The sequence below is a fragment of the Ailuropoda melanoleuca genome, chromosome 10 (assembly GCF_002007445.2).
Source record: "Ailuropoda melanoleuca isolate Jingjing chromosome 10, ASM200744v2, whole genome shotgun sequence".
Classification (NCBI taxonomy): Eukaryota; Metazoa; Chordata; class Mammalia; order Carnivora; family Ursidae; genus Ailuropoda; species Ailuropoda melanoleuca.
The window spans coordinates 38,441,020-38,451,945 of NC_048227.1; the positions used below are offsets into that span (position 1 = coordinate 38,441,020).

At 63.3% G+C, this 10,926-nt stretch overlaps 2 protein-coding genes across 4 annotated transcripts; both read left to right on the forward strand.

Annotated features, from left to right (window-relative positions):
- Positions 1-729: 729 nt before the first annotated feature.
- PGAP6 (post-glycosylphosphatidylinositol attachment to proteins 6) lies at positions 730-6,297 on the forward strand. The gene is made up of 13 exons (XM_034669602.1): positions 730-802; positions 1,017-1,194; positions 1,272-1,464; positions 1,711-1,838; positions 2,014-2,282; positions 2,378-2,697; positions 3,033-3,123; positions 3,206-3,329; positions 3,747-3,883; positions 4,375-4,553; positions 4,636-4,782; positions 5,412-5,528; positions 5,884-6,297. The coding sequence occupies exons 1-13, from the start codon at positions 730-732 to the stop codon at positions 6,178-6,180; spliced, it is 2,253 nt and encodes a 750-aa protein (XP_034525493.1). The 3' UTR covers positions 6,181-6,297.
- Positions 6,298-7,715: 1,418 nt separating this feature from the next.
- Positions 7,716-10,926, forward strand: MRPL28 (mitochondrial ribosomal protein L28). 3 transcript variants are annotated; one of them, XM_002920192.4, is made up of 6 exons: positions 7,716-7,863; positions 8,108-8,405; positions 9,157-9,309; positions 9,577-9,711; positions 9,798-9,884; positions 10,482-10,926. In XM_002920192.4, exons 2-6 carry the CDS (start codon positions 8,118-8,120, stop codon positions 10,587-10,589), a joined length of 771 nt encoding a protein of 256 aa, XP_002920238.1. In that variant the 5' UTR covers positions 7,716-7,863; positions 8,108-8,117; the 3' UTR covers positions 10,590-10,926. The 3 variants fall into 3 exon arrangements, with proteins under 3 accessions (XP_002920238.1, XP_019656201.1, XP_011224432.1); XM_019800642.1 differs by having other exon boundaries at positions 7,854-7,879; XM_011226130.3 differs by lacking the exon at positions 7,716-7,863 and adding an exon at positions 7,880-7,917.

A 10,926-nucleotide genomic window follows, 5' to 3' on the forward strand; every position in this document is an offset into this window, starting at 1 on the left:
CTCTCTGGTGCAGGTGGGGTCGGTTGGTGGACACCCCCAGCGGGGGCCTAATCCAGGGTGGGGCCTCCGGTCTCTGTGCTGAGCCCCAGAAGCCTCTGTGCTGAGTCCCTGGTCCTGAAGTTGGCCTGAGATGCACTGAGTTTTGGGGACCTGAGAGCTGCTAGGAGGGTGGGCACGGGCTCCCCAGGCTGGGGCCATGGGCAGTTTGCTGCCAGGGGCTCCTGCCTTGTCCCTGCACCAGTCGGCATGAGCACACACCCACTTGAGCATAGGAGCCAGCTGTCCCGTCATCTTCACAGCTGGCCAGGCTTCCGGCCTGGGCTCTCCTCCCCGAAGGTCTCTGCTCGCCTCCTCTCTGGGCGAGGAGGTACTCAGGCTCTCGTCTGGCTATGTCTCAAGTCATCATGGGCCCGAATCCCCTCAGCACAGCATGCCCCACAGCACGGAGCAGGATAGGCTCCGAGGAGGTGGGGTGCATGTTCTGGTGTCCGGTGCCCAGGACACAGGTCAGGTGGGGACAGAGCTTCCACCCCGAACACTTCCCGTGACCTCAGCCTCCATCCCATGGCCCCGGAGTTGCTGGGGCTGCAGGGTACTGAGTGAGACCATGACGGCGTGCAGGAGGGGGTGGGAGGACGGGCGGGGGGGGGCCTCTCCTGCTTCTAAGGTCTGAGGCATCTGGGGTGACAGATGTTGGGTGGCTCGTTCTGGAAGCTGCTGATGGGTGGGATGTCGGTGATCTGGGGAGAGCTGGCAGAGAAATGGCTTCAGGGTCTGCGCCTGTGCCCCGGAGAGATCAGTGGTGGGGGTGGAGAGGTTTAGAAAGAGGACAACTCTGGTCTTAAACGTGTGGAAGCTGAGTGGGAAAGCTGGTGAGTCCTGGGCCCTCGCCACGCCAGAGACAGCTGCCGGGGCCGGAGGGGACCGCGACGGGTCCAGGTGGGTGTGCCAGGCTCATCATCTGTGGGACCCCGTGAGCACGTGGGGGCCTGGCTCACAGCACCTTCTCCCCGCAGACGTCAGGCTGGTGTCCGAACATTTCTCCCAGGCCCCGCAGAAGCTGGCTTTCTACGGCTGGTACGGCAGCGCCGCGCTCTTCCACTTCCGCGTGCCCCCGGACACCGTGCTACTGCGCTGGCTGCTGCAAGTGTCCCGGGGCGGCGGCCCTGCGTGCACCAACGTCGAGATCACTGTGTAGGTGCCCGCCCGCCCGCCAGCCCAGGCTCGCCCGGGTCCACGGCTGACTCCTGTCCTGCTCCCCCCGTGTCCAGGTACTTCCGTTACGGCGCCCCTCCTGTCATCAACCCTTTGGGCACCAGCTTCCCTGCCAACACGTCCGTGCAGTCCCCCTTCTTCGTCAAGATGCAGCAGAGCGACGCTTCCCTCAACATCTCCCACCCAGCACCCGGTGACTGGTTTGTGGCTGCCCACCTGCCCCCCTCCTCCCAGAAGATTGAGGTGAAGGTAAGGGGGCTGGCTGCCTTCTGGGGGTGGGGGGGGCAGGATCCCTGCCTGCATGACTGCCCAGTCGCTGTCACTTACCTCCTCAGGGCAGACCGCTCTGGTCCCTCCCTGCCTGCCCCCTGTTCCATGCCTGGGCTCTTTGCTCCGGCCCTGCCCCCCACTCCTGGGCTCTCCGGTCTGGCCCTGGCGCCCCCGCGCCCCCATGTCTGCATGTTCATTCCCCCCCACACTTCACTCTCTCCCTAGGGTTTTGTTCCCACCTGTGCCTACGTCTTCCAGCCCGACATGCTGGTTGTACGGGCAGTCGAGGTCTTTACCCTGGAGCCCGACGTCCCCCTTCCACAGACTCTCCTGTCCCATCCCAGCTACCTCAAGTGAGTGGGACTCCCGGGGAGGCCCAGCCTGAGCGTGTGGTGGAGTGGGTGGTCCCGCTGTCCTCAGTGTGTGGGCCCGGGTCTCAGGCCCAGATGCCCAGCTCCAGGTGTGAGTGATGCGGGAGGTTGGTGGAAGCCCCAGAGCCTGAGCGAGACGGTGTCCTCCTTGCCACAGAATCTTCATCCCTGAGTACACCCGGGAGCTGCGGCTGGAGCTGCAGGGCTGTGCCACCAATGGGAGCCTGGGCTGCCCTGTGCGCCTTACCGTGGGCTCGGCCACCCTGCCCAGAAACTTCCAGAAGGTGCTTACATGCATCAGCCCCACCTGGGCCTGCCGCCTGCTGCTGCCCTCCCCACCCTGGGACCGGTGGCTGCAAGTGACAGCCAAGAGCCTGGCGGGGCCGCATGTGTCAGTGGCTTTCAGGGCGGTAGCTGGCCTCACAGGTGGGCTGCGTGGAGAGGGCAGGGTGCGGGTGGCTCTGCCGGCGGCCGCTGACCCCCAGGCCTTCCTGCAGCTGAGCACCTTGTCCTCCCGACAGCCTGCAGGCCGTGGAGTCTCAGCTTCCCGCACCTTCTGCAGAGCAGCCCAAACCAGAGCTGTAACGCCTCCGCCGGCCCGCTGCCCCAGAGCCCCGGCTGCCACGGCCTGGGTAGGAGCAGCAGGGTGGGCGGGGGCCCCTTCTGCCTCACGAGCTACCCGGTCATTCGGGAAGACGTGGACGTGGTGTCGGTTCGCTTCTGGCCTGCGGACAGGGTCTCGGTGCTGGTGCGGTCGGCCATACCCTCTGTGATGCGGCTGTACCTGAACACGGGCATGGACAGTGGGGGCTCCCTCACGGTCTCCCTGCAGGCCAACAAGGTACCTTCATCGGTGGGCTCAGACCTGCCCAGGCTGAGGGGTGCTGCTTGGGTCTTCCCGGGCTGACGTTAGCACAGACACAGGGTTAGCCTTTCGGGCAACAAGAGGAGCCCCGCAGGCCTTGGGGCAGAATAGACGCTCCGTCTGAGGAAAGGAAGGCCTGTTTTCTGGGCTAAGGAGATGAGGCTGTGGGTGGGATCAGGCTGGGTGTCCCTAGTCCTGGAAGGGCCCTGGGCCAGCAGGAGCCACTGAGAATGGAGCCCAGCACCAGACAGAGTGGGGACTTAGGGCAGCCGCAATGGGGCTGGGGCTGACGGCACGGCCTCTCCTTCCAGACCGCAGTTGCCAACAGCACCTTGGTGGCGGTCTGTGTGAATGCCGCCTCCCCCTTCCTCAGCTTCAACACGTCGCTCAACTGCACCACAGGTATGGGCCGGCAGCGTCCGGCCAAGTGTCCCCGGCCAGCCCCTCCGGCCGCCTCTGATCAGGCCTTCCCCCTTCCCTGCAGCCTTCTTCCAGGGCTACCCCCTGTCTCTGAGTGCCGCAGCGCGCAAGGCCGACCTCATCATCCCCTACCCAGAGACAGACAACTGGTACCTCTCCCTGCAGCTTGTATGCCCTGAGGGTCCTGAGTAAGTAGACTTGGGGACTACCAGCTGGGGGCAGATGGCAGAACCATTAGAGCAGGACCATGCATGGGGCCGTCCAGCTCCAGGTCTGGGAGCGACCAAGCCTCTTGCAAGCCACGTGGGGTCAGTTGCCTTCCGGGAGTTATGAGGGATTCTTCTTCCCCTGGTCACCCTTCCTGCTGCAGTCCTGGGAATCAGGACACAAGGAGGGGGACCAGTCCAGGACATGGCCCTGGGAGACTGGGACTCGGGGCAAGGTGAGGGGGAAAGGGCGTCTGGGCCTCGACGGAAGTCACAGCTGCTGTCCGCCAGAACTTGGAGCCTGGGGGCCTCAAGTCTGGGTTCCTGTGTCCAAGAGCCTGCTGAGAGCACTGACCAGCAGATGTCAGCAGCTAGCTCCCTGTGGCCCCTTCCTCACAGGGAGTGTGAGCAGGCCTCGGTCCTCGTGGAGACCACCCTGTCCTTGGTGCCCTGCCTGAATGACTGCGGACCCTACGGCCAGTGCCTCCTGCTGCGTAGACACAGCTACCTGTACGCGGGCTGCAGCTGCAAAGCCGGTGAGGGCCAGGCCTGGACGCCTCCAGACACTTTTTTTTTAAGTTTATTTATTTAAGTAATCTCTACACCCATGATGGGGCTCGAACTCATGACCCCAGGATCAAGAGCTGCATGCTCCTCTGACTGAGCCAGCGGGGTGCCCTACCTCCAGACACTTTTGCCCTTGGTCTCCCAGCCCAGTGCCTTCCTCTGGGAGCCCATCTCTGCTCTGTCAAGGCCGGAGAGTGGCTTGGCCGAGCAAGGGCACGCGCCTTCTCCCCATTCCTACCCCTGCATCCCAGGCACAGGTGGCACCCCCAGAGACAGTCCTGCCTCCTGACCTTGGCCTCCCCTACCCACACCTGACCCCCGCCTGCCCCGGCCTGTCCCACCCAGCTCCTGGGGGAGAAAGGGGCTTCTCTGCAGGCCTCTAGGTGAGGGGGAGGCCCTGCAGGTCAGAAGGACGCCCCGTCCCCGGCCTCAGGTCCCTTGGTGTCGCGTTGGCCCACAGGCTGGCGTGGGTGGAGCTGCACGGACAACAGCACGGCCCAGACCGTGGCCCAGCAGAGGGTGGCCACCGTCCTGCTCACCCTGAGCAACCTCATGTTCTTGGCTCCCATCGCCATCTCGGTGCACCGCTTGCTCCTGGTGGAGGCCTCCGTCTATGCCTACACCATGTTCTTCTCCACGGTAGCCCCACTGCAGCCCCGCGGGCCGTGGGGGAGGGGTGGGGGTGGGGGCTGGGCGGCGGCTCACCACCCGCACTCTGCAGTTCTACCACGCCTGCGACCAGCCCGGGGAGGCGGTGCTGTGCATCCTGGGCTACGACACGCTGCAGTACTGCGACTTCCTGGGCTCGGGGGTGTCCATCTGGGTCACCATCCTCTGCATGGCGCGGCTGAAGGCGGCCCAGAAACATGTGAGTGACTCCCGACGCCTCGGTCTGGGCTCCGGGGCAGCAGAGGCCCTGGCACGCGGCCTATTGCGGGAGAGACCGGGAGAGGGCGTGGCTCTCAGAGACCTGCCCTGTCTTGTAATGAACACTCGTCTTCTGGAAGACGCTGCCTCCAGCTGGGGGGGGCGGGGGTGCTGGCTGCTTGGAGGGTGCCAGGAGAGAAAGGTGGCGGGCAGGGTTAAGTGAGGTCCCCAGCCCATCTCTCCCAGAGCCCCCTTTAGAGAGGCTAGAGCGCCAACCCCACCAGACCTGCCTGACAAGCCCCCAGCTGTGCTCCTGCTGCCCCTGGTGCTGAGGACACTCTGGGGACTTTTCTGCCTCAGCTGGCTCTGGCTGCTAGAGACACCTGCCCTGGTGCCTTGCCTGGCCAGGTCTGTGCCTCAGAAGTTCACTGTGGGTGGATCAGTGGGACACATAGGTTCCAGCAGTGCAGAGCAGGATAAAGTGTGCCAGCAACTCTAAGGCCAAGAGACGGAGGGGACAGCAGGACGATGACCATGCCCAGGTCACCCGTTCCTACTGGACCTTGTGTTGTTGTGAATGACTGGCTGAGGAAGCCAGTGCCCCTGTGGTCACCCCTGTGTCTTGCCCAGGTCCTGTTTCTCCTGGGCACGCTGATCTTCGCCATGTCCTTGCAGCTGGACCGCAGGGGTGCCTGGAACATGATGGGGCCTTGTCTCTTTGCCTTTGTGGTCATGGTCACCATGTGGGTAAGGAGCTGGGAGGCCAGCGCTCCTGCCCTCACCCCTCCCCTGGTGGTTGGGATAAGAGAGTCTGGGCTCACCGCAGACCCCGACTCTGGGACAAGAGCCTGGCCCTTCATTCTGGCCATGTTCCTGCTGCTGGGGCTGAGTCCTGCACGTCTGCCGAGGACTGCCGGGGGCACCCGTGAGGGCCCCGCACGGCTTCATGCCCGGGGCCCGGGCCTGACACCTGTCAGGGCCTTGTGCCCTTGGGCCCTCTCCAAGCAGCCACACCGACGGTCCCACTGCCCAGACCTAGGGGGCCCCTGGGAGCTGTGGCCGCAGCCTGCTGTGCCAACGCTCACGGGACGGCTCTCTCCAGGTGTACCGCTGCGGGCACCGGCGCCACTGCTACCCCACCTCCTGGCAGCGCTGGGTCTTCTATCTCCTGCCCGGCATCTTGATGGCTGCGGTGGCCATTGCCATCTATACCTCCATGATGACCAGCGACAACTATTACTACACCCACAGCATCTGGCACATGCTGCTGGCGGGGAGTGCGGCTTTCCTGCTCCCACCCCGCGACGAGCACACCAAGCCCTGGGCCTGCTCGCAGAAGCTCACTTGCCACTATCAGATCTGTAAGAACCACCGAGAGGACCTGTACACGGTGACATGACGTGGCCAGCTCAGGGACGCCAGCAGCTGTGATGATGACCTCTCTGGCCAGCGGCAGGACCAAAGAAGAAGGACCCTGTCCAGATTGATTTCCAACTGAATAAAATTGCCCTGTGCACTCTTTGGATTCCTCCTCGGGAGAGGACTACACCCCCACTTCCCTTGTGCCTGCCGGCTGCTGGCTACCTTGGTCCCTCTGCAGGTCCCAGCTGGCGTCTGCAGGGGCCCCAGGGGCCTGGGCCTGGCTGCTTGGAGACTGCAGTTACCATGCAGGGGCCGGTTCTGTGTTCTGCTGGTTTAAAGATGGTTGGAAATGTGGAGAGATTCACCCATCGTCCCTGTTCCCTTGTGAGGTGGTGAAGTGGGACCCAGGGGGACAGAGGAGGCCTGAGCCCACCTCCCACAGGCCTCTGCCTCACTGAGCCTGGGACTGTGCCCTCCCTCCTTACATCCCTGGCTCTGTGATGAGGTGTGCCCTGATGCCAGCCTTCCTTGGGCGTGGGGATGCCCCCTTCTAGTGCAGTAGTGTGGAGAGAGGGGACCACAGTCATCAGGGAGTTGCTGGGCACTGGGGCTGCCATGAGAGGCTGGGTTTGGCTGTTCAGTCCTGCCCCTCCCCTCTGCTTTGGAGCTGCAGGACCTTGGGAAGAGTGTCCTTGGGAGGGGGCTGCCCTGCTGCTCTGGGAGTGTACTTTGCCCCAACTCCCTGTCTCCAGCCACCCCATGGGTTCCTGGGCCCTTGTCTGGGGAGCTACTCATCATCTCCAGTTGCTCCAAGAGAGGAATGATGACCGCTGCCCTGTACAGGCCTAACTGTGTGTTTGGGGAGGGGTTTCCCTGAGACCTGGCCCAGCCTTTCTCCCTCCTCTTGGGGGAAGCAGGATAAGGGGGGCTGACCGCCCCTCCCCTAAGGCAAGATTGCAGTGGCTGCTCTCTGTACCAGGGGTGCCGGAAGTGACCACAGGACGCTGAGGCAGCTGAAGGTGGGGTGGCCTTGTGGGCTTCCCTTCCTACCCGGGGTGTGGCCTCCCTGTCGGCTCCCGCACCCCTTTCACCCTGCACTTGGCCACTAGAGTATTCTTTAGGCTTGTAAAGGGGAAACAAGCAGTTCTATATGGTGTTTTCTGGGTTACAAGTTTTTAAGACATTAAGACATTTTTTGTAGCTCTCATTTTGCTGTGATTGGTGAGTTTAATACTCTACAGTGATATTTCAAGGCACAAGAGTCTTATTTTAGAGAGAGCGCGGATGTGGGAGGTGGGGGCGGGGAGGGTCATAAGCAGGATCTGTGCTTAGCGAGGGCTCGATCTGAGGACCCTGAGATCATGACCCGAGCAGAAATCAAGAGTTGGACTCTTAACCGACTGGGCCACCCAGGCGCCAGGAGACACAAGAGTTTTTACATTGATTTCTGCTCTCCATCCCGCAGGAGAGGGAGTGGGACCAAGGATGACAAGCTCCACCCCTCCCCGCCCCCAGCTCCGCTCCAGGGAAAAGGGCCCGCATTTGCTGACGGTGCCTTGAACTGCTGCCTTCGCTGCAGGGCATTTTCTACGGTCCCTAAAGACAGGAAAGGGGGCGGGACGAGAGTAGACTGACGGGCTTTTCAGCCAGTTAGCGGCAGATGGGGTGCTAGGCGCCGCCTCGCGACTTCTGGTTCCGGTGCGGCGCGGAACTCGGGGAGGTAGGCTGTGGGCAAGGTGAGGGTAGGGTGTCGTGGGGCGGGTAGGGACTGCAGGTGCGGGCTAGGGTCGGGAGTCAGGGTCCGGGATTAGGAGTCGGGGCGAGGGGAGAGGCTACACGGGCAGTTAGGGTCGGATCTGGAGTCGGGGGGCTGGGGTCGGGGTCGGGAGTCGGGCCGCGCGGGCAGTCGGGACCCGAGTGGGGCCGGGCTGCAGCGTAACGGCGCCACCCCTGCCTCCCGCCAGGCTCGCCGCCATGCCCCTGCACAAGTTCCCGGTCGGCCTGTGGAAGCAGCTCCGGCTGCGGGAGGGTATCTGCTCCCGCTTGCCCCCGCACTACGTGCGCTCCCTGGAGGAGGCGCGGACGCCCACGCCTGTGCACTACAGGCCTCACGGGGTTAAGTTCAAGATCAACCCCAAGAATGGGCAGCGGGAGCGTGTGGAGGATGTACCCATTCCCATTTACTACCCCCCAGAATCCCAGCTGGGCCTCTGGGGTGGGGAGGGCTGGATCCTGGGTCACAGATACATCAACAACGACAAGGTACGTGAGCTGGGCAGGCTTCGGAGTACTTGTCCGGGTTTTGCTGCCCTGGGCCCGTGCCGCGCTCTGAGGTTCAGGAGCGAGGCTGGGGTGGGGGTGTGTGCTTACCGTGCGGTGGAGACTCACTTGGTCAGGGAAGCATGCTATCTCGTGAGGGCGCAATCCCCGCCAACTTCACTCCGTGTGAAGCCGACTGGGTGTCCTGAGACAGGGTGGTGCACGCGGGAAGCAGGAAGTGCAGAGCCACGGGGGCGGTTAGTCAGATCAGGTGTGAGGATGAGGCGATCTGTGTGCGAGAGCAAGTAGGGGGAGGTCAGGTGTCCAGTCACCTGTCAGCTGACACGCTGTAGTTCGCCTCCTCGTGGCGCCCACGGCCGCCCGGCCACCTCATCACTGCACCTAGGAAGGCTGAGAGACGCACAGTCTGCCTTCCACACTGTGCAGCCTCTGGTGGGAAACCTGGGGGGCTGCTGAGCCCTCTGCACGGTGGCTTGTGTCTGAGGCCTCCCAGGTGGCCTCTCCCTTGGCCCCTTGGTCCCTGGTTGTGAACCCGGAGTTACGGCTGTACGTGTGGTGTGCCTGGGACTCACCAGCAACCCAGGCAGGGTTGAGAAAAAGCTGATCCTCTGGGTCCCCAGGTGGGGTCTGATCCATCCAGCTCTCTTCCCGACTCCCAGGAAGATGCCCCGGGCCCCATTTGGCTCTGTAGGGCGAAGCAGCAGCACTCACGAGGTCTCTGTTCCTCCCTTAGCTCTCAAAGAGGGTGAAGAAGGTGTGGAAGCCACAGCTGTTTCAGCGTGAGCTCTACAGTGAGATCCTGGACACAAAATTCACCGTCACGGTGACCCAGCGGACCCTGGACCTCATCGACGAGGCCTACGGGTTTGACTTGTACATCCTCAAGGCAAGCCGGGGGCCGGCACACAGCAGTCTCCTAGCGAGTCAGAGACTCGCTGGGGGACACCCGTGTCTGGGGTGGAGGGTCATCAGTGAAATATAAACGGGGTCCCAGGGAGCATTGCTGCCTCCTTCCTTGCTCTCACACCTTCGTTTGTTCTGTGATGGCCTGGGGCCCTCCAACTGCTGAGGAGGGGCCTGGTAGGTGGGCTCTGCTGGCGGGTGGGCAGGGCCCCGCCGGCAACACCTGGCCCCACGCATAGCCTCCTGGCAGACTCCGAAGGAGGACCTGTGTTCCAAGTTCGGGATGGACCTGAAGCGAGGGATGCTGCTGCGGCTTGCCCGCCAGGACCCCCAGCTGCACCCAGACGACCCCCAGAAGAGGGCCGCCATCTACGACAGGTACAAGGTGAGCCTTTGGCTTGTACTTCTTGCTCCTCGTGGGTCCTGCTGACGGGCGGTACTGCTCATCGTGTGCCTGTCTCTCCTGTGCAGGAGTTTGTCGTCCCGGAGGCAGAAGCCGAGTGGGTCGGCCTGACGTGGGATGAGGCTGTGGAGAAGCAGAGGCTCCTGGAGGAGAAGGTGCCCGTGTGCAGCCCCGGTGGGCAGTGGGGTGGGGAGGCGCCGACTAGGGGCCGCTGCACCCCGCGAACCTGGGGAGGAGCTGCCACTGTGCACAGCTGGCCTCACACAGCCACAGCCTGGGGGTCTGTGTGGCATGCCCCCTCCCCTTAGGTCCTGACTCTCTCCTGCCCACCTCCCCCTCCAGCTGGCTTCGTAAGTTCGTGGACAGAAAGACTCTTGGTGCCACCTTTGGTTTCTTTGGCCACGTACCACCCCCCTGCCCTGCGATCTTCCTGGTATCGAGCTGAGGTCTTTTTGTGTCTGTGCCCTGGAAGGGTCTGGAGCTTGTGGTCGCTGCTGGAACAGGGAACCCACCATGGCACAGCAGCCGCTGCCTCCCGTTCTCTTTGCTTGGTTTATCTGCAACGACAGGGCCCCAAGGCGGGGAAGCCTGTGTCCCCGAGGGAAGGTGGCCCTTGTCTTGTGGACAGGGCGGCGTCCTCTGGGCTGGTGGCTGTAGCCAAGTCTGAGGGGTCCTCTTCGTGTTTGGCCAGCAGCAGCTGGATTCCCGCCTTCCCCAGAGCGACTCATTGTGACCCTGTCTCACTCCTGTAGGACCCGAATCCTCTGTTCAAGGTCTACGTGGAGGAGCTGATTGAGCGGCTTCAGCAGCAGGCCCTGTCTGAGCCGGTGGTAGTGCAGAAGCGAGCCAGCAGGAAATGACTGCACGGTGACCCCTGCCCGACAGCCATGCTTGGCCGTGCCCCAGCCCCCTTGGCACTGTGGACACAAGAGCCTGGGGTGGTGGTGAGGACCATGTGTGGGTAGTGGATGAACCCGTTCTTCTGTGCTGACTCAGCAGCTCCCGGGGTTGGGTGGGCTTTGTGGAGGCTCCAAGGGGTCTCGTCCCAGGGTCCCCAGAGGTCTGGGACTGTCTTGCTGCCCCTGCAGCCCCCCTCCCCCGGAAGTGGAGGCCCAGCTAAAGTGAGGTCACCACACTTTGGGGGCAGCTCAAGTAAAGTGTGAACTGGGCCGTGTGTGTGCTGCTTTGGCTGGAAAA